At 39.7% G+C, this 23483-nt stretch overlaps 1 protein-coding gene across 1 annotated transcript in view; it reads left to right on the top strand.

Annotated features, from left to right (window-relative positions):
* The window catches only part of DISC1 (DISC1 scaffold protein), a 551192-nt gene that overhangs the window by 182525 nt on the left and 345184 nt on the right, over nucleotides 1–23483 (top strand). Inside the window, 1 exon segment of the mRNA XM_023728155.1 lies at nucleotides 16814–17002. Coding sequence (XP_023583923.1) covers nucleotides 16814–17002 — 189 coding nt within the window.

Here is a 23483-nt window from a genome sequence, read left to right as displayed (position 1 = left end):
TTATAAAATAGAACCTCATTCGTTAATTGCCAATCCTTATAATCTGTGATTTCCATATCTCCTTGATACTGTTCTTCATTTCTGGGGCTGAGTTTTTTTCAGCTTGAAGCTTTGTCGGTTTTCTTCCACCTGCCCCAGCCCCAGTCCTTCTCATCTCTCCTGTCCTCTGTAGGTGGCAGTGAGGCTGGGGTCCCTGGTAGACGGGCTCTGTTCCTGACACCTGTGGGTTGTCTGTGCAGTTGAAGGCTTCCTGTGTGCTGGCAGGCTCTACTCACTCTTTTTTATCCACTGGATCTGAATATCTTCAAGATAAATGAACACAGTCCTGCCATTTTGGCATAAAATGAAGGCTACAGTTAAGCAGTCTATAAAAACTGTGAAGAAACTTTTAACAGAGAATCATAGGCAGGGCGCCTGAGCTGTCCAGATGTCAGAGGTGCTCTGTGTGTAATAACACACTGCTGGATTCCTCTAAAATGGTGGTGTGTGGCTGCTGCCTACCTTTATAGGTCTTTCTTCTCTCCATCCCCATAAGAGATCTTCCAATTTATAGCCCTGGTATCACTCCCAATACTTTTTAGAGGAGCTCCATATTCATGGTTATTCTGTAGCCTCCAAGCTAGTGTTCTCAACCTTGGCGGAATATTAGAATCATCTGAGGAACTTGGAAAATACAGGTCCCAGGCCCAGCACCCAATCCGTAAATCAGAATCTCTGGGGTGTGGGGCCTAGATATGGGGCCATTCCCAGGTAATTTTAATGTATCAGGTGGGCTAGAACCCCTGCACTAAGCCAGAGGAGACCTCACTGTGCTGTTGATGTCTTTTCTTCTTGGGCATGGGATGAATGCACACACACTCTTGTTTCATACCTTTCACACTTGTGTAGCAGCCAAACCTGCTCCTAAACCATTGCTAATAGCCTGTCTGCAGCCTTGCAGATGGCACTGGCCTGAGAGCACATCTTTCAACACCACTTTGCTCTTCTCTCCTTGTCTTCTCTGTGCCCTGGAAGGTGTGCTTGAGGCTGAGAGGCCACTTGACCTGATTCCTTTGGCTGTCACTGTTATGCACATTGCTTTAGAATTCACAGGCACCCAGTAGCAGCCTGACGACTGTGCAGCTGTGATGATGAGGGGGCTTGGTGAATAAATCTCCCTGTGCCAGGGGGAGACCTCTCCCTGGCCATTGGATTGGCCATTTTGGGGTCTCCCTCAGTTTGTGGCATACTTTCTTTCCCATCTGCCTCTGTTCTCCTGTTTCCAAGGAACATTGACACACAAATAATCAGTTAAATAATTGAACGATGACAAGAGGCTGTGATTCTTCAAAGTTTAGTTTAGTGTCTTCGTTTGCAAAATGAGAAGCTTGTTCTGGATCACTTTCTTCTGGGATTTGGTATGTGGACTGGTCCTGAGCCGTCCCCATGATTGGTGGTGGATTGGACCATTGTGATCCATAGGGTTTTCATTGGCTGATTTTCAGGTGTACATCACCTAGCCTTTCTTCCTAGTCTGTCTTAGTCTGGAAGCTGTGCTGAAACCTGTTCAGCAGCATAGCAACTTGCAAGCCTCCACTGACAGATGGGTGTAAGATTTTGCCTAATTGTGTGTAGTTGAGCTTGGAGTTCCTTGAAATACTGGTGTTTTGGGGCCCAAGGGGAGAACACCAAACCTATGGCTTTTAGGTGGCTGGATTTACTTTTTCCTTTTGTGTCACACAGGAAGAAGGATGCAGGATTTGGTTATTTTCAGGCTTTTAGAATTAAGGCTATGGTGTTGGCTTTATTTTATTTTTCGCCAGTAAAGAAGTATAGCTCAAATTTGAGTAAGCAAAAACAAATAATTTAGGATGATTGTTACAAACCGAAGTGCCTATGGAGTCAGGCGAGTGTGGTCATTGATTGTGTGAAGTGCCCCCTCCCAGATAAGGGCACAGTGAGGTGTGGGGATGGACTTCCTCATTTTTTGAGGAATTGTGCCCATGTTTAACCGAGTCACTTATTGAGCTGTACATGGTAGAATAAGCACCTAACATGAGATTGGAAGAACCAAGTTCAAGTTTAGCAGACTCATGAGGGATCTTAGGACTCAAACTCTGTGACATTGGGAAGGTCACTGTCTGGGCCTCAGTTTCTTCAACTGGAAATTAAGGAAAATCATTATAAGACTCCTTCCCTGGATTGTTGGGGAGATTAAATGAGACGATTTATATAATGAGAGCACTGTGATCTCTAAAATGGACTCTCAAATAAGGACCTCACCAAAGGAATAACTGATCAGAATTACTCCAGGGGACTCTGAAGAAGAGGGTAGATACTTGAATTCAGAGATGCAGAACATAAGTACAATTAGAAACCATAGAGTGGGTTAAGTCAGCCCCTACTTTGCATATACCTAAACGTTTGTAATTGTGTCATTTGCAGAATAAAATATTCCGACAGATGCTTTAAACATTGTATGTGAATCCCACAGTGCCTTCTACTTGCTGAAGAGCAGGCGGGCGTGTTTGTAGCATTGGCCGCAAGGGCAGCATGCTCATCTCTGCACCAGACCTCCTGTGGCATTTGGAAAAGGGCCCTTTAGAGGGACGGAGATTGGGGTCACCATGTCACTGATGGCTCTTTCTTCAGGATCAGGCCTTGCTTTCCTGAATTTCCATCGCAGCGTTCTTGGCCAGTCTCTGCAATCAGGGAGAGCTGCACCCAGCAAGACTCACATCATGGGCTTGAATCTGAGGCCAACATGCTCATAAAATATTAACTGAGGGCAGTGTAGCATTTTATCATGGCTTGGGTTTGATATTAACTGTCTTTTTGGGAATTCACACTCATTCTGCATATATAAAACTTTCATGTCTTTCGTTACGCATTTTCCCAAACCATATTCCTCAGGATCAAGGAAGGGGCCGGGTTTTAATTGATGATCTCTCTCATGTTTTATTAAGGGCCCTGGTCTCTTGAGCTTGTGATGAGTTGCAGGGGGGCTCTGAGGACTGATTGCCAGCAAACCTTCTGTGAAGGCATGCACTCTGTATTTATAGTCTCTTCCAGTTTCTTTTTAGGAGTCTTTTCTTTTTGAACTCTTCGCCGGAGGAGACCGCACACTATGCTATATTCAGCCTGGTGTCTCTGGGGGCGCAGTGGGGCACACTCCACTTTTTGTTAACAGTCTTGAGAATGCAGCCCCAGCAGAAAGGTTTCATTGTGACCACTCTTAGCCATGCATTTCTTGGTTCATAGGGCTCCCTAAATCCGGCCTCAGGAAGGCCATTTTGAAGGCACCAGATTGTGCCCATGGCTGCCCTGCCAAGAAGCAGTCATACCTGTGAAGGTTGGTCTCCTGCAAACTCCCTGAGAGCACAGGGTTTCCTTGAGGCTTTGTGGCACTCCATCATTTTCCTGATCTCACAAGTCCATGTCAGCAGATTTTCATTCGACAACCAGGACTCAAATGGTCCTTAAATGGTTTGTAGATTGAAACACCAGGGGGTTGCAGATGGTCCGTCAGGCCACCAGTAATACAAGTGGGTTATAACAACTACCTTCTGACTCTCCTGGCCCACTATAAGACACATCCCAGAGATGTTAAAATGAGTAAAAAAAAAAAAAGTGCATCCTAGGATGGATAATACAGGATATAACCCGTTTCCTAGGGCTGTAGTGAGATTTAAAGCAGAGGTTTGTAATTATTATTATAATTGTATTTATAATAAACATGTAAGAAACATAGTGGAACCCTTTATTAACAAAAACTATGATTTATGGGGTATTCATTAATATATTTATTGATTTATAGTTTAATTTTCATATTTAAACTTGCCCTAATATATTTTTTCATTTTTATTGAGGTATAATTTACATTCAGTGAAATACATAGATCTTATGTGTACAGTTCTATAGGTTTTGACGTCTGTATTACCAACAGGTCTACCAAGGTATAGAACATTTTCATTGCCCCAGAAGGACCTCTTGTGTCTCTTGCCAGTCATTATCCCTTTTTCCCTAAGCAACCTCTGTTCTGATATCTTTTACCATGCATTTGTTTTGCCTGCACCAGAACTTAATATAAATAGAATCATGCTGTATGTACTCATTTGCACATTTTTTTTTACTCAGTATATTTTGAGGTACATCCCTGTTGCTGTGTGTATGAGAGTTCGTTCCTTTTTATTGCCAAGGATATATCCCACTGTGTGTCTATGCATTCTCCTGTTGATGGACATTTGCATTGTTTCCAGTTTGGGACTATCATGCATGAAGCCACTAGGAACATTTGTGTACAAATATTTTTGATTGGATGTTTTTATTTCTCTAGGTAAATACCTAAAAGTAGAATCGTTAGATCAAGGGTAGGTGTGTGTTTAACTTTAGGAGAAACTGGCAGAACTTGTTGCAAAGTGGTTATACATCTTAAACTCCTACCATGTGTAAGAGTTCTGGTTGCCAACATTGACATGTTCAGTCTAGGTAATGTGAACCATTTGAATGGTTTTGTAGTGGAATTTCATTGTGGTTTTGATTTGCATTTTCCTGATGACTGATGATGTTGGGCAACTTTTCATATGCTCATTGGCTATTCATATCTTAATTTGTAAAGTTACCTATTAAATCATTCTCATTTTTCAATGGGGTCTCATATCTTTTAATTATCCAATTGTTTAAGATTCAAGTCTTTTGTCAGATATATGTATTGAAAACATTTTTTCCCAGTCTGTGACTTGCCTTTTGATTTTCTTAGTGACATCTTCTGGTGAGCAAAAGTTTTTAATTTTTATGAAGCCTCATTTATCCATTTTAAATAGTGTTGATGAAGAAATTCTTGTACTTTGTTAGGAGTGAAAGAACAGGAGTTTTATTGAGGAATAATAACTGCTATATCTGAGCAGCACTAGGTAAAAATACAAAGTGCTCCACAGTTCAAGCACAGAGAGGGGTCTATATACATAGAGAACAAAGGAAAGGTAGGGGATTAATGATTGATTGTAAATAAGATCAGCTTCAGCTTGAAGTCTTTTGAAATGTAAAATGTCAACCGCTTGGTTAAGGAAGAGTGAGTTAGCACTTAGGTGTGAGATGCCAGCCAGTTTGGTTATACTTGATTGTAGAGTTGTAGTCAGTTATTCATGATTGTAGTCAGTTCTGGAAGCAAATTGTTTACATGTTCTTCCCAAATGGTTTACATCCTGACCAGTTTGGTTAGTTATGGACACATTCTTCCTGGGAACAATTGTTTATATCTTAACACACTCTTCCTTAAGTGGCTTACATGCTGACCTTTTGTTTCCTGAGAATGCATGTTGACCCTATCATTCTTAGTCTGACATGTTTGCCTCCAGTTTGAAACTTTTTGGTTTACATTTCCTCCTTTTGATAAAGCCTCTGCTAGGGGGCACTGATCACCCATGATGCAGTCACCTTTCTTCTGCAAGGACTTTATCTGTTTTCTTGAATAAAAAATTATTTCTTTTATCTTGCCAAGCTAATAGGCCTCATCTTCAGGGTGAGTAGGTTTTACAGTGAATCTCTTAACAGACAAGACCACATTCAAGGAACATTTCTCAGTCAGAACAGAATGATAGAGGTCAAGGTGAAACATATCCAGGGAGACAAAAGGGAGATGACCAAATAACACAGTCACTGGTCAAAGCCTGTGAAACCACCATGATTTTATATGAAAGGTCAAATGGTTTTGAAGTACAGCATTTCATGAACAAAGTGCATTGAATTAAAGCAAAACAGCATTTTGTAATTACAATAATAGAAACAATAAGGAATATAAAGATTCCAAAGTAAAGTAGGAATTTTTTCCACCATTCATCTAGAGTAAAATCAATTACTTACAATTTCAGTTAAGGAAGGAACAGGATCTTTAAGGCAAGATACTACGTGTTGCATATGATTAACATACGAGTGTAAAATTAGCACTACTGTCAGGATATAGGCACAGCAATCAGATTTTACTATGGCACTGGTACCTCCTTGGGCTGCAATGATAATGTCAAGGGCCATTCTATTTTGGAGGAATACTTTTCTCATCATTGCTCTTTTGATATTGATCTTTTGAAGCTCATGGGCAGTGTCATTTAGGGCAATTTGTACATATTCAGTTAATATTTCTACATGTTACATTATATCTTCAAGTCTTATCTGAGATGCAAATACTGCTGCTAAATGATCAAGCTAATGAAAACACTGATCAAGGCCATTGAGCTCTTAATACGGGTACATTAGCTGGTAAAAGGAATTCAGTCAAAATATATCCTTGAGTCCAGCTTAGGCCCAGAGTGCATCTTCCAATCCAGCCTGGCAGAATCCTGGGCCAAATGTTGGTTCTGCATAGCCAAAAGGTGCCATTAGGGGCTACCCGATAGATAACCTGAGCATTATGGCCAGTTGGTGGCAAACCAGTCAGTAGCTTGTAAGGTTATTACTGATGCACATTCAGACACTGGAAGTCACCCCATAGGTCTGCTGAGGGCTGGGTTATTCATATGGATGTGGTTAGATTGTTCTCAGCAAAAGGGAGCAATCTGACTTATCCTCCCTGCTTGGGGAGTTAACCAGATGAATCTGTCCCACAGTTGCTGATATGGACCTACAATATGAAGAGTACTGTTTGTGGTTTTGGAAGATCTTTAGCTCTTCTTGGGCGACTTTATTTAGTAAAATAAGGGTTATGTTAAGACTAAAGGTTAAGTTATGGTCTGGGTTTCATTCAGATCCGAAAAGAGGCCATTTATCAATGGAAGATCTAGTAACAGTGATTTCCTGTAGTAAAGAACTATTTCTCCATTCTTCTTGTATCCATAGATCAAGAGCAACCCAATCAGATCCCTGTAGGGGAGAGACCACCAGAGAAGGCCAGACTGACTTGAGGTTGGGAGGGCAGAACATATCCAACACTTAAACCTTTTAGAATGGTGAGCATAAGCATCTGCCCAATCTAGGAAAACATTAGCAGAGGCATGATTATAGCAAAAGTGGGGGGAAAAAAAAAAAGATAAAGAGGTGCATTTTCAGGTCTGGTCCAGGGTCTTGGGTCAGCTGTCTGCCTCAGATGTCATCTGCTTCTGGCCACAGGGGTGTTTAAATGTAACCTTCAATTCTTCAGTGAGTTGGCTAGTCCAAAGAGGAACCTTAGCTTTTTTTAACTGTGACAAATGGATCCAAGGTTTTATTCCTTCTAATCTGGCCGCAGGAGCATTAAGTATTGTCCCTTCCAATGAAGTGCTAATGAGTCTTTTATCTGATATCTCTTCCAATATACATATTCTCCTGGGGGGATGTTAGGCAGACTTCAGGAGTTTAGTTTCTTTTCGTCAAAGGCTTTTCTAACCTGTGAAAGGTATTCTTTAGAATATCAGATTAAAGATTGGCAATACTTCAGTAATTCAGGTTGAACAATGTCGGGGTGGTACAGGCAACATAAGTAAGGACCAACCATGAGTCTACCAGTAGTTATTTCGTGGAGGTAAGTTTGTTAGATCCAAATGGTATGGACCGCAAATTTAAAAGACCTAAGGGAAGGACCTTAGTCCAGGAAAAATTTAAAGTTTCACAAAGCTTTGCTATTGGATCTTTGTTATTCCATTAGTTTTCTCTGCTAGACCAGAAGACTGAGGATGATAGGGACAATGTAGCCTTTGATAAATGGGAAAAACTCGACACAATTCTTGGATGGCTTGACCAGTGAAATGAGTTCCCTGATCACTATAAAGAGTTTTTGGTGCTCCCCAGGTAAATATGATGCTTTCAAGAAGTTTCTTTGCTACAAAGGCTATAGTAGCATGACAGCAGGTGAAGGCTTCTATCCAATGTGAAAATGTATAAATCATTATTAATACATATTTATAACCATATGAGGGTGGAAGCTGAATAAAATATAGCTGCCATTCAAGCATAGGCTTGGAAAGTAAAGGATGTTGTCCAGGTAGGACTTTAAGGTGTTTTCTGGGATTGTAGCGAGGGCAAATAAGGCAATGGTTGGCAACATGTTTGACAGCCTCAAAAAATTTTCCCCAGCAATATATTTTTTTAAGGTCTCTATCATTTTTTCTTGTCCCATGTGGGAACCTTTATGTAAGGCTCACATCATAGGAACATGCAGGCAATTGGGTAAGACAGTTTTCTTATTAGGCCCACTCCACAGTTTAATGGCAGGATTTTTGATAAGAGCCTGCCTTTTTCCATGCCTTAATTTAGTCTATTTGGGCTAATTGTTGGTGTTTTAAAAGTTTTTCTAAAGCTAATTCATGAAGGTGGGAGTTATCAATAGACAAATTTGGGGAGTCTCTTTCTTTATCATACGTGCAGAAATAACTTGAGAGGCAGCTTGTTTGGCTGCCATATCAGTAAGATTATTTCATGTAATTTCTTCAGTTTGGGGAACTCCTTTTAGTTGATAAGCTTGTATTTTTATTGCAGCAATTTCAGAGGGGTGTAATAAGAGTGTCTAGAAGGTCTGCTACTAAGTCTCCATTTTTTATGGCATTTCTGGAAGAAGTTAAAAATCCTCTTCGTTTCCATAATATGCCAAAATCATATACAATCCCAGTGCAATATCTACTGTCCATAAAAATACCAGCAGATTTTCCTGAAGCAATTCTACAAGCTCTAGTTAGGACAATTAATTTGACTTGTTGGGCTGAAGTAGTTTCAGGAAGAACCTGCCTTTCAAGGACTTCAGTAGAAGTTGTAACAGCGTTTCCAGCTTGATAGTGAGGACTAGTAGAATTAGATTTTAAATAGAAACCATCCACAAAAAAACTAAAGAACAATTAGTTAAGGTGTCTCTTTCAAGTCTTTCTGAGGGGTTAAAAGCTGCTCAGTCTAGTCTAGCCAATCATGTGTAGGATAGTTGTTCTCATTAGTTGTGAGGAGAAGAGTGGCTAGATTTAAACAGGCCACAGAGTGTAGTCTAATGTTAAATGCAGCCAGGAGAATAACTTCATAGGAGGTGAGCCTTATGGCAGAAAGATATTGTGTCAAGGCAGAATTAAGTAATGCAGATACATCATGGGGCACATAGACATCTAAAAAGTTTCCCAGCACCACATCTACTGTGGTTTCCACTTGTTTGGAAGTAGCAGCCACAGCCCTAGGGGAGGGAGGGTATCCTCTGGCTACAGGGTCAAGCTGTAGGTTGTAATAACCTATGGGTCTTTGTTGTCTTCCATGTTTTTGAGTTAGTACACCTAAAGTGATACTTCATGTACAAAGTAGGAAAAATCTAGGTGGTAATTAGGAAAACCTAGAGCAAGTATGCTCATTAAAGCCCCTTTTAATTGAACTATGGCCTCTTGATCTTCTGGTGCAGTTTGGAATGAATCCAGCTCAGAGGGTTTTAAACATTTGTATAAAGGTTAAGCCAACAAGGAAAAATTGAGAATCCAGATTTGACAATAGCCACAGAGTCCTAGAAACCCCATAGCTGTTTCTTTCTTTCTGGTATAGGAAAGCCAAGACTAGCTTCTTCCATTAAGAATCAATAGAGACACCTTCTGCAGAAATTAGGTGGCCTAAGTATTTAACAGACGGTCTGAGCCAACTGTAATTTTCCTTCAGAAACATGTCTACCAGCAGCTGGATGTTTTAATAAAGCTACACTGTCTTCAAGGTGGGTTTGCTGGGAGGTTGAGCAAACTAGAAAATCATCAGTGTGTTGCAGAAATGTGTATTTGTTTGTAAACTGTAAAGGCTGCAGATCCTCATGTAGAATCTGAGAAAAATAGGTAAGAGATTCAGTAAATCCTTAGAGCATTACAATCCAGGTAAATTGTTGATTTTCCCAGGTAAAGACAAACAAATAGTAACTTTCAGAATGCACAGGAATACTGAAAAACATGCTGCAAAGATCCACAACTGTAAAATGAGCGGCATCTGAAGGGACATTGGAAAGTAATAAATGAGAATTAGGGACTGGTGGGAATCTAGGAATAACAATACAGTTGATTGCACACAAATCTTGAACAAATCTCCAGCCCCTATTATTTGTTTTTTTAACTGGAAGAACCGGAGTATTGTATTGGCTGTTACAAGGGACAATTAAACCATTAGAAAGGAAATTTTGATGGGAGCTAGTCCTTCTTTTGCTTCTCGTTTAGTGGATACTGGAGAATTTTTGGCAGAGGTTTGAATAAGTCTGTTTGAATTTTAATCGGCTCAGCTGACAAGACTCAACCTACATCTGTGGATGTGGTCGCTCATAAGGTTTCAGGAACTAGGGAAAAGGTATCAGAAGGGAGAGGACTAGGCTGAGATGAATTTTGGAGAAGCATGACAAGAACTTGCATATAGCAAATGGCTTCTTCCTGAATATTGTTTGATTCAGAGCCTGTCTCTGTTGGCTTAGGGATATCAGGCAGACTCAATAATATTTCCCCCTTTTCATTAAATTGTAAATGGCAATTCCATTTAAATAAAAGATATCTTCCCAATAGATTGACAGGGGTATCAGAATTGAGCAAAAAAGGGTGTAAGTCTTCAGTAGGACCAAGAGAGATTGGAACAGGTTGAGAATGAATCAACGTTTGTTCCTGATTGGTGACCCCCACTACTTTTGAGGTTTTAGTACTTTGGGCAGGGACTTTTGTAAACAGGTGGTGTTAATAGCAGTCAGGGTGACTCCAGTGTCAATTAAAAATTGGCAAGTTTCTCCATTAATAAATAAAGTAGTTCTCCCTGTGGATTAAGAACTACCTTAGGAAAAGTCCCTGTTTTGTTCCCAGAGCCCCTTCATTCTGAATCAGATTATAGATTTTTTTCCAAGGGAGTGTCATGGATTGAACTATGTCCTCCCAAAATATGTGTATCAATTTGGCTAGGCCATGATTCCCAGTATTATGTGGTTGTCCTCCATTTTGTGATTGTAATTTTCCCATGTGTTGTAAATCCTAATTTCTGCCTATGGTTAATGAGGCGAGATTAGATTATTTTAAAGAGGATTAGGGTAGGATTGTAACACCCTTACTAAGGTCACATCCCTGATCCAGTGTAAAGGGAGTTTCCCTGGGGTGTGGCCTGCACCACCTTTTATAAGAGATGAAAGGGAAGTGAGCAGAGAGTTAGGAACCTCATACCACTAAGAAAGCAGCACTAGAGGAGAGCGTGTCCTTTGGACCCGGGGTTCCTGCTCAGAGAAGCTCCTTGTCCAGGGGAAGATTGATGACAAGGACCTTCTTCCAGAGCCGACAGAGAGAGAAAGCCTTCCCCTGGACATGACACCCTGAATTTAGACTTCTAGCCTACTAGACTGTGAGAGAATAAACTTCTGTTTGTTAAAGCCATCCACTTGTGGTATTTCTGTTACAGCAGCACTAGATGACTAAGACAGAATTTGGTACCAGGGGTAGGGTGCTGCTCTAACAGACATCTAAAATGTGAAAGTAGTTCTGAAACTGTGAATGGATAGAAGACTCAGAAGAAAGTGAGGAGAACTGTTAACATCAGAGAAGGCGCAGATGGTGAGAAGCGTCAGCAGAGAACCAGCAGCAGCAGAGAGCCAGTAGCAGCAGAGAGCCAGCAGCAGCAGAGGACTGGCAGCAACAGAACCAGGAGACCAGCACCAGACAGTGCTGGAGCCAAGCCATGGAGCAAGAGAGCTGAATGCCTTTGTGTAAGAGGCTTCCTGGCAGAGTAGGGTGCCTCTGGGAACTTATCTGTGGAGATAGGCTTGCCGACCCACAGAGCAAGAGAGCTGAGTGCCTTCTGGCCAGAGTTTACTGGTGGAGTAGGGTGCCTCCAGGCACTTATCGGTGGAGCTACAGAGCTTTGGAACACATGCCCTAGCTGGGCAGATGTGGGTGTGAAGCCTGAGGGATTGAGAGGCCAAGGAACCAGGAAGCAGAAGCTGAAGAAACAAGGAACATAGGAAGCAGAGCTGCCTCAGTCTCAAAGGGTAAGGCCACGACCTCTGGGATCTCAAAGGGTGGAGCCATGGTGTTTCTAAGGGTGGAGTTGCCACTCAGATGGACTAGGAAAAGGGTGTGCCTAAAGCTGAGGGAGCAGAGTTGCCATCCCAGTGGGCCTGGAAGACGGAGCTGAAGCCCAGGGCTGAGGGGCCTCCACTCCTAGAATCCGGAGAGCGTGGCCAATACCTACAGTCTGGAGGGCAGGGCCATTGTGTAAATGGTCTCAGAGAACGGGATTATTTGCAAAGCCTTGAGGGTTAATATAATGTGTTCTGCTGACTTGCTTGGTGCCTATTATGTCTCCTTTCCCTGCAATTTCTTCCATTTGTAATGGAAATATCTAGCTTGTGCCTGCCTGTTGCACCATGGTACCTTTGGAAGCAGATAATTTATATTCTTGATTTCACAGATAAAGAGGAATTTTTGGATTTTTGACTTGGAGTTAAGACTTATGCTATGATATGATGGGGTGAATATGTTTTGCATCTTGCAAGGATGTGATTTTTTGGGGGACCAAAGGGTGGAATGTCATGGATTGAATGGTGTCCCCAAAAAATATGTGTATCAGTTTAGCTAGGCCATGATTCTCAGTATTGTGTGGTTGTCCTCCATTTTGTGATTGTAGTTTTCCCATGTGTTGTAAATCCTAATCTCTGCCTATGGTTAATGAGGCAAAATTAGATTATGTTAAAAGAGGATTAGGGTAGGATTGTAACACCCTTACTAAAGTCACATCCCTGATCAAATGTAAAGGGAGTTTCCCTGGGGTGTGGCCTGCACCACCTTTTATCTTACAAGAGATGAAAGGAAAGCGAGCAGAGAGTGGGGGACCTCATACCACCAAGAAAACATTGCTGGGAGCAGAGCGTGTCCTCTGGACCCGGGGTTCCTGCTCAGAGAAGCTCCTAGTCCAGCGGAAGATTGATGACAAGACCTTCCTCCAGAGCCAACAGAGAGAGAAAGTCTTCCCCTGGAGCTGATGCCCTGAATTTGGACTTCTAGCCTACTAGACTGTGAGAGAATAAACTTCTGTTTGTTAAAGCGATCCACTTGTGGTATTTCCGTTACAACAGCGCTAGGTGACTAAGATGGGGGCTACATCAGTCTTTTGTTTACGTTTGTTTAACTTACAGCATTTGTTTTTCCAATGCCCAGTTTTCTTACAATAGTAACAAGTACCCACCTTTGTGCCATTAGAAAGTTTAGCATTTTTATTTTGACTGGGAGATTGTAACTGTTGTAACTTTAGGGCCATTAATTTATTAGCCTTAGAAACCTTTTCAACTTAAGAGCCTGGAAAGTTTGTAAGCTAAGTTGATTAGCTTGACAATAGGAACTATCTCCCAGTTTAATTGATGCCACTTTACTAAGGCTAAGATCTCAGGCTTAAGACTAGATATGAAAACAGCATTGAACGCTACAGAAGTAGCTGGTGCAATCAAAATGAATGCAATGTGTTTAGAAAACTTTTGGAGCAGCTAAGTCTGATAATCATAAAAGCTTTTGTTTTTATTTTGTTTAAAGAGTGAATTTTAGTCCAATCAATTAGTGGAGGAAAGGCTTTTGGGATAGCCTCTAGCAATTTTTTACTCTTGACCTGAGAGTCTTCCAACAGCTCGGTGGCCGTTTAATCAATATTTAAGGCTTAACTGTCCTTGGAGTCTTTCTATTCTGCCTGTTCTAGCCAAAACTGGGCTTCCGCTGTGCCAGTAATCATGTGAACACGATTATATAAGTCAGGGAGCCCAGGTTTGTAGACTTCAACAAGGATTTAAAATTCTTCAGAAAGTCTGTAGAGGCCACATGGAGTTTAGGAAAATATTTCACAATGCTATGCAATTCTGAGTGTGTCCATGGAGCAAAAGGGATATGAAGGGAATCTTCAGTACCATAGCTGGGATGTATTTTAAAGGTTTATTAGGGAAAAAGAGAAGTTCAGATAAAGTGTTATCAGAGGAATAGGAAGGCAAAGAAGGATATAGAGAGGTAGTAGCTGGTAGGGGAGCAGAAGGGGTGGGAACTGAAATTTGACATTGTAATACTTTATTCTGCTTAGTTAATTTAGAGACAGTGTCCTGTGGGGAAGCAGTTTTACCAACTTGATGTTTTTTAGAGGACTCAATATACCAATTAAAATAGGCAACCCACTGGGACTGTTTAATCTGAGAACCTTAGTTCTCTAATTTACTATGCAGAAAAGTTAACCTAGAGAGATCAAAAGAACCTCAAAGTGGCCACTTATTTTCCAAACTGTCTCGAGTGAGATTATGCCAGATAGACAAGAACATTCGTTTAAGGAACTATAATGCTTGTTCATGTACTGAGCAGGAGTTCCAGAAGGTGGCTCCACATCTCCCGTAGATACGGCATTCCCCATTTTATAATGACAGTCAAAACAAACTTTTACTTGCAAGAACCCATAAAACTCGATGAGCTATCAATACAAGGGCGTGGAGCTTGCATTTGACAGGTTTTTTACCTTAAAATAATCCTGAGGATTCGCGGAGGTGGAGAGCCCAAAGTGGCCCAGCTGGTACTGTGCCTGTGTCCTTGATGCCTTGGAGATTGAAGAAGATAATGCACCTTCGAAGTCCCACTTCTGACACCAGACATGTTAACAAAGAAATTCTTGTACTCTGTTAGGAGTGAAAGAAAAGGAGTTTTATTGAGGAATAATAACAGCTATATCTGGGCAGCACTAGGTAAAAATACAAAGTGGCCCACGGTTCAAGCAGAGAGAGGGGTCTATATATAGAGAGAGAGCAAAGGAAAGGTAGGGGGTTAATGAATGTAAATAAGACTAGCTTCATCTTGAAGTCCTTTGAATTGTAAAGGTCCACCACCTGGTTAGGGAGGAGTGAGTTAGCACTTAGGTGTGAGATGCCAGCCAGTTCCATTATACTTGATTGTAAAATAGTAGTCAGTTATTTATGATTGTAGTCTGTTCTGGAAGCAAATTGTTTACACATTCTTCCCAAATGATTTACATCCTGACCGGTTCAGTTAGTTATGAACACATTCTTCCTGAGAACAATTGTTTACATCTTGACACACTCTTCCTTAAATGTTTTACATGCTGACTTTTTGTTTCCTGAGGATGCATGTTGACCCTATCACTCTTAGTCTGACATGAGTGCCTCCAGTTTGAAACTTTTCCATTTACAATAGTTATTGTTTTCTGTGTCTTATCAGAAAAGTTTTTGCCTATTCTAAAGTCAGAAAGATATTTTCCTATGTTTTTTCTAGAAACTTTATAGTTTTAGCTTCTATATTTAGGTCTGTAATTAATTTCAAAGTAAATTTTGTGTATGGTTTGAGATATGGATCAGGATTAATTTTCTCCCATATTCATAGCCAGTTGTTCCAGCACAATTTGCTGAAAATACGTTCTTTCCTTTGTTGACTTGCTTTGGCACTTTAGTTGAGAATCAATTAACTGTTAGGAGTGTGGATCTACTTCTGGACTGTCTGTTCTGTTTCACTGAACTATTTTTCTGTCTAAATGCCAGTGCCATACTGTGTTGATTTATTGTAGCTTTACCATTAGTCTTGAAATCCAGTAGGTCCTCCAACCTTGTTCTTATTCTTAAAGATTGCTTTGGTTTATCTAGGTCTTTCTCTTTTTCATATAAATTTTCAGATAAGCTTGTCTACAAAATAGCTTTGTGAGATTTTGATTGTAATTATATTGAATCAGTAGATCAATTTGGGAAAAATTGAATCTTAGCAATACTGACTTTTACAATGTATGTATGTAGTGTATCTTTCTATTTGTCTACTTTAATTTCTTTCAAAATTTTTAAAAAATAGTTTTCAGTTTAGACGTCTTACACATATTTATTTAAATTTATCTCTAAGTATTTTGAGCTTTTTAATATCTTGTAAATTATGTATTTTTAAAAATTCATCTTCAAATTACCAGTATCTTGCTGATATTTAGAAATATAATTGATTTTTGTATATTGATCTTGTATTTTACACCTTGCTAAATTCAGCATGCCATGTATTTTGCTCAGTGCTTTATAGAATTTCAAGTTTACTCTCATAGCCATCTATTGTGCAGGTGTTATTACAATCATATTTTGTACAAAATTTGCCCCAGATATGCTACGTTCCTTGCTCAGAGTCAAACAGTTTGAGTAACAAGGGGACTAGCATTTGAATTTAGACTACTCTTATTCCAAGGCCCAGTATCTTTCCACCTGACTACACCCATTCCTCACCAGATCGTTAAGTGAAAATCGGTGTTATGTGAAAATGAAGGATGACCACATCAGATCACAAAATGGATGACTATATCATTACATAACTGCCAAATTACATTACTACATAACTGCCAAACCACTGAGAGTCATGGCCCACCCAAGCTGACATATAATCTTAACCATCACAGCCAGATTTACTTTCACCTTGTACCTCGGCATTCATTACTGCCAGACATACGTTGTTAATGCGCAAAATAGTCAGATAGTAGATTTTTTGTTATTGTCGTAAATGTGAAAGGCTGGATAACAAGATAGTTGGTAAGTGAGAAGTTGGTGTATAGTGCATCACCTTTTGATATCTGCATGTTAGAATGGAGCGATACCTTGGGGCTTCCCTAGACTCCACTGGGAAATTTTTGCATCATCATGTTTCACAAGGACATGAATTAGCCAATATAACCCCTAAAACAGAGATAACAAGAAGAAAATGATGAAGAGAGTAGTGGCTTTTCCAGCTTAAAAGATCAGTCAGATTTTTTCTATGTTCATCATAGAGGGTTGTTAATGAAGTCATATGTAATGCAAAGTTTAGTCCCTTTTTACCCAATCTATTAGTGTACATTAGCAGCTGCTAAATTTCCCATTTTGTGGATGCTGTAAAGCTTGTTTTCCACCCTTCTCTCCCACAATGTCCTGTAGGAAGTCATTTCTGTACAGCTAAGGACCTCACAGAGGATATCGGATCATTAGCCTCAGAGAGAGAAGGGCTGGAGGGACTCCTGAACAAGCTGTTGGTGCTGAGTTCCAGGAACGTCAGAAAGTTGGAAAGTATTAAAGAAAATTATAACAAGCTGAAAAGAGAACTGGAGCATGGGGAAACTGCCCATGGTAAGTGGTTCACAACTGTTGACCAGTGGATATTTACTGTATTCTGTGGCCAGTCAATACACTCTTTGCTTCATGTGACCATCACTGTGAAGGGTGTCATGGAACACATGACCCTTCCTGGAGGACTATTTTGGCAGGAACCTTGGCAAATGATGTGGAATTTCATGTAAACTTTTGTTTTGCTATTCGTTTGTGACATATGTATATATATGACATATATATGACATACATATATATATGTATATACTTTTGTGCTTTAGGTGAAAGCTTATAGCTCAAGTTAATTTCTCATACAAAAATTTATACATATATTGTTTTGTGACATTAGTTGCAATTCCCACAATGTGACAGCACACGCCCCCTTTCCACCCCAGGTTTCCTGTGTCCATTTACCAATCCTGTCCCTTCTTGCCTTCTCATCCTGCTTTTGGACAGGAGCTGCCCATTTGGTCTCATATATCTGATAGAACTAAGAAGCACATTCCTCACGTGTATTATATTTTGTTTTATAGTCCTGTGTAATCTTTATTTGAAGAGTGGGCTTTGAGAATGGTTTCAGTTCTGGGTTAACAGTGCGTCCTGGGACCATAGTTGTGAGGATTCTTCCAGTCTCTGTCAGACCATTAAGTCTGGTCTTTTTACGTGAATTTGAGTTCTGTTCTACGTTTTTCTCCTGCTCTGTCCAGAACTCTCTGTTGTGTTCCCTGTCAGGGCGGTCATTGGTGGTAGCCAGACCATCTAGTTCTTCTGGTCTCATGCTGGTAGTCTCTTCTTCATGTGGTCCTTTAGTCCTTTGGGTTAATATTTTCCTTGTGGCTTTGGTTTTCTTCATTCTCCTTTGCTCCAAGAGGGATGGGGCCACTTGATATCTTAGATGGCCACTCGCGAGCTTTTAAGACCGTAGACGCCACTCACCAAAGTGGGATGCAGAACATTTTCCTAAGAAGCTTTGTTATGCCAGTTGACCTAGATGTCCCCGAAACTATGGTCACCAGGCCCCTGCCCCAGCTACTCTGTCCCTCAAAGTGTTTGGATGTTTCCAGGAAACTTTTTAGCTTTTGCTTTGGTCCGGTTGTGCTGACTTCCCCTGTATTGTGTCTTGTCCTTCCCTTCACCAAAGTTGACCCTTGTCTACTATCTAGTTAGTGATTTCACTTGTGACATCTTTTATTTTTCTTTTTTTCCCCTTCTGTCCCCTGGATTTACTAATGGCCTTGTGATTATTTAGAGCAATCTCTCCCTTCTTTCAGGTCCTGAGCATTTTTTGTTTGTTTGACAATCATATCCCTTTTGTCCCTTGGCTCAGTCTTCTGGCCAGCACAGACTCTGAGAAAACTGAGAAAAGACCATCGGGTGGCTCTTCTGAGTGTGAGCTTTTCTGAGAGCTTCTTTCCTCAGGAAATGCCATAGAAGGTGCCAATATGGCCTTAGCCAAAGTATCTGCTTGTTGGAGGAGTTAAAGTCCTCCTCCTCCTTTTGTTAGAGTAACTGAAGTCACCTTGAGGTCTGTACCCTGAGGAATAGGCCCAGAAGATGCTCATTCAGTCCAAGTTGACTCAGGAAAAACTTCCTTCTTAAAAAAAAGGAATTTTTGATGATTCGGTTTCTAATATGCAGAGTAAAACAGTAAGAAGCAATTTCAGATTTAAAATAAATTAGATATTGGAACCTGTTTCTTCACCAGTAAAATGAGAAGAATTACACTGGTCCCATAGGCTGATTAAATAGTGAGGATTAAATGAGGTAATATATAAAGATCCTGATGTGTGTGTATGTGTGTGTGTTTGTCCTTCCATTTGTCCCAGGGGCTAAAAATTACAGGAGGGCAGAGGTCATAAATGACATATCATAGATCCTAAATAAATGCTTTTTACTACTAAAATGGTGGAATATATGTGAATAAATGACTATGTTTTAAGAAGTATGCTTATTTAAAAAGAAATAAGAAAATAATGGGGATTTGAAATAAGGCTATTATAAAATATTCCACAAATTGAAGTAAATGAAGGTTAACATTTAACACCAATAAGGAAATATAAAATCAGCTAGCAGAAATTAGGTATGTTGATTTGAGATGAACAAAATTTGTTTTAAAGGCTTACTGAATTGTGTAGAGAGTGGTTTCCTCACAGAGTTACTTGGATCAAAGATAGTGGGTTCTGTTGTGTCTTCTCAGCCACAAACATATCTATATTGGCTCAACAGTTCAGAGCTGGTTATCTTTTTTCTTTCTTTTTTCACTTTTGCAGTTCAAGCCTTGTTTTTGCCAAATAGAGAACTAGAGACTGTACATTTGAGCCTAAATATATACTATAGTTCTGAGGAATTACAACATGCTCGCCCAACATGTCCTAGTATGGTTTTTCAGGTTATAATAGGAATGAGCATTGCATATTTCAAATGAGTTTTTGTTTTCAATTTTTTTTATGCTTAAACAATGAAAAATGTGATATTTCTTGTTATCACCATATTATTTTTGACATAAAATGAGGAATCTATTATATCTAAGAATGAAGATATGGACACATTTGAACAACTTCAATCCAGCAATATTTTCGTTTGAACAGTTGAGCTATTGAAAGCCCTTAATATCTCTTAAAAAAGAGACTGTATGGTATTTTGAGAATCTCATTATTGTCACTTCAAGTATTTTCAAAATGATGAATAAAACATAAACAAATGGAATGAGAGATTGTTACCATGGATGATTCTAAATTGCAGATGGCTCATTACCGTGGTGAAGGCTTTCTTTATGTTTTGTACTTGAATTTTGCTGGATCAGCTACCCTTCTCCCTATATCTTGATTTACATGTGTCTCAGGCTGAAGCTAATTTTTAACCAATGTGAAGTGACTTAACTTTGGTGAACCAAATTAGTAATCTTGAATTTGTGGAGATGTAAGACACAAATAAATAAGAAATGAATTTCTCAGTAAATTGAAGGTTTTGTCCATTGAAGTGTAATAAAACCAGGCCAATGTCCATATTCTGCCGTTTGTTGGGTTTTGAGAGTTAAAAATTCAGAGAGAGCTCTGTGCTCACGTTTAAATGTAGAGCAAGTATGAAGGGACAGCTATATGCATGTATGTATTGTGAGCTGATTCTTTTTAATCTTAGATTAAAACATTTATAAATAAAATGGTTTAGGAAAAGAACAATAGGTAATTAAAATTGTTTTTTCTTTTGTTGTTGAAAATATATACAGCAAAACATACACCAATTCAATTGTTTCTACATGTATAATTCAGTGACATTGTTTATATTCTTTGAGTTGTGCAACCATTCTCACCCTCCTTTTCTGAGTTGTTCCTCCTCCATTAACATAAACCCACTGCCCCCTAAGGTAATATGTAATTTTTAAAAATAGAGTTTTGATTTCTAGCCATGATTGCAGAATGTGGCATTCAGGAAAATAGATGATTCAGGGATGGAAGAGCAATTCCATGATTGTCAGGAATCCAGAGGGCTTCCACTTTGTTTTGTGTTCCTGAGCACGTGACATTCACTGCATGGTCCAGGATGGCCGACCCAGCTACATATGTGTCCACAGGCCAGGCAGCAGGAAAGGGGAGGGAAGAGAGCAAACCTATCCCCTTTCAGGGCACTTCCAGGAATCTGTACACACCTCTACAGCTTACATCCCTGTGGCCTTAACCTTGTTATATGAGACACCTAACTAATTGCAAGGTGGAGTCCCTGGGTGGTGCAAATGGTTAGGTGCTAGACTACTAACCTACAGGTTGGCAGTTTGGACCCACCCACAGGCACCTTGGAAGATAGGCCCGGTGATCTGCTTTTGAAAGATTACAGCCTTGAAAACCCTATGGAGCAGTTCTACTTCTGCATGCATAGGGCTGCCATGAGTCAGAATAGACTTAACGGCAACTCACAACAAAAGTTGTAAGGGCAGCTGGGAAATATCCTTATCCTGGGCAGTTCTGTGCCTAGCTAGAAGCCAGGTGTTCTGTTTGTAGAGAAGAAGGGAAGATTGGCATTCTTGGGAGAACAATTAGTAGTCCCTCTCATGCAGGGAGCTCTTACTGATGTGAAAAGTATGTCTCATCATGTATCATGAATGAACTTCCTTTGATGATCATTTAAAAACATAATTTTATCTTGTGTCTCAGACTGGATTGTAAGTACATTGAGGGCAAGGAGATCGTGCCTTCTGTTTGGTTTGTATTGCTGCAGTATCAAGCATGCTGTCTTTAAAATAGTAAACACGTAGTAAATATTTGTTCGTTTACTGGGGTCAGATTTTAAAATGAAGTGGTAGGTCTGTCTTCATTTTGGATCACAGACTCAGACCTTGGATGTCTTGCTTCTTTGTTTTCCAGTTTAACGAGAGCAGTGGTAAGTTTGATAGTTTTCATGAAAGATGCTTGTGTTGTCTGGGTAGGGTATTCAGATTTGGATGTCAGCAGACAGAACAATGTGATGATAGAAAAGGGACTGAAATATTCTAACATACTCAAGGGCAAAGGGAGACAGAAATCCTCACTGAATCCATTGAGCTTTGTCACAATGACACAGTCCCTATGAAGACTCGAGGAAGGCATGTGCTTTTCATTCCTTTCAGCTGTTCTTAAGCCTTTAGGAGAACACATTGGAATTCTGAGCAATTTTAAGTTCAGTGAAATAACATGAAAGCTAAATCTATCTTTCAATCCCTGAATACTTATGGAAATTAACTATAAACCTTTAATTATTGTGGATTTAATTTTTTTTTTAAGGGAGGGTAGGATGAAAAAAATCAGTAACTTTTTTTACAGTTTGCAACATTTACTTTTCAGAAAAAAAAAGGCTACCCTGAGATTTATATAACTGTTTCTGCATCCCTTGTGTATAAATTGGTAATCTGTATTGTACTTTATTAATATTGTTGATTTTGCACTGTAACTCACATATAAAGGAGGCAGATGTCAAGGGGAGCGATTTAGTAATCACAGAATCATCAGGGCTAGAATTTTAAATAGGACATCATTAGCATGTTAATGAATTTACCCACTTTGCATCAGCTGCCTGAGCAGAAAAGATACTGTGGATGTAGCACCAATCTCTGGCTGGGTCTGTGGCCAGTGAGCTGCCAAGACTTCATGTAGAGGATCCTTAAAGTACATAAAGGGATTCTAAATGGGAATATCAAATGGCAGGATTTAGTTATGCTGGGAATGATGGCTGGCTTGTGTCCAGCCTGAATTTATTTGTCTTTTGATGAGTAGGGTGGGGTGAATAGAAGGCAGATAAGAGGCAATTTCAGGATAATACAATTGAAGTGGAGTCATTTTTCAAATTATGGTTTGTGGTTCATATCTTTTGTTTTAGATTAGTAAAGGCCATATGTCTACATGGACACAGTCTTGCTCTTGTTTTTGGACTACCTCATAATGTTGAGCTTGAAGTAGCTAATAAAAGGAAGTATGGCATGCTTCAGTCAGACGTTAGATTCCTTTACGCTGGTCCACAGATACAGCTTCTTCCAGGAATTCTCCTCACACCTACTAAGGAAAGGCGTTTAGTTTAGAGTTCCTGTGAGATACAAGTTCTGCACAAAGAGACAGTAATTCTCTTTCCACGTTTGCCAGATGTATTTAGAATAAACTTTGAAGAAAAATTAGAACAAAAGAATACAGTCTCTGTGATTTTTTTTTTTTCAGGATGAGGGAGGATATAGAGAACTGGAAAAATACATGTAACAAAGATATAAACAATGACAAACTAACAAATAAAAATACAATTTAAAAATTGAGACAGAAAAAATGTTAAGGAAGGGTTAATTAGTTGGTTAAGAATATGATGTGCTGATGAGCTTCCTAGAGGCCAAAGCAGAGAAGACAACAAAGTATCGTTTGTCTTCTTCAAAAGCAACTTAAAGAACATGAAGTTTGCAGGGAATGCAAAGTGGTGCTAAATTCATAAAGAGTTTTCTTGAGAGCAAGATGGAAAGTCTTCATCAACAGATTTATAGCAAATGCAAAAATGCTTTTCATATTTACCTGAACTGCCTTTGGAAAAAAAATTAGCGTTTGCTTCAAAGCAGGAGTGCATGGATGGACTGTGAATCCGCTGAAACCACACACATTTAAAAAATATGTGGCTATGTACATGTTACAGGAAAAGAGCTCAGTTTTCAGTAGATTCTTAAAGGGGCCATCCTAAGATCTCCAAATTTTAAGAAACATTAAAGTATAATACCATGAAGGTGAGTTAGTAAGGGCATGAGCCACTGAAGTTAGGGTTATGATGATTCTAATTGTATTTCATGCCAAATTGCAATGGGCAATTTCTCGACATGCTAATTTGTTTAGAGCAGGAACTTGCCTGTCAGACTTAAGTATCTGCAGATTTTCTACTTCGTAGATCTTTCTTAGCAACCGATTCTTATCCTAGTCTTTCTACATTCCATCTACACTCTGGGCAGTTGACATCATTGGTAAACACACACACACACACACACACACACACACACACACACACACAC

Source organism: Trichechus manatus, unplaced genomic scaffold (genome assembly GCF_000243295.1).
Source record: "Trichechus manatus latirostris isolate Lorelei unplaced genomic scaffold, TriManLat1.0 scaffold00021, whole genome shotgun sequence".
NCBI lineage: Eukaryota > Metazoa > Chordata > Mammalia > Sirenia > Trichechidae > Trichechus > Trichechus manatus.
Note: the sequence above shows the minus strand (reverse complement) of the source record. Positions and strands in the feature narration are given on the sequence as shown.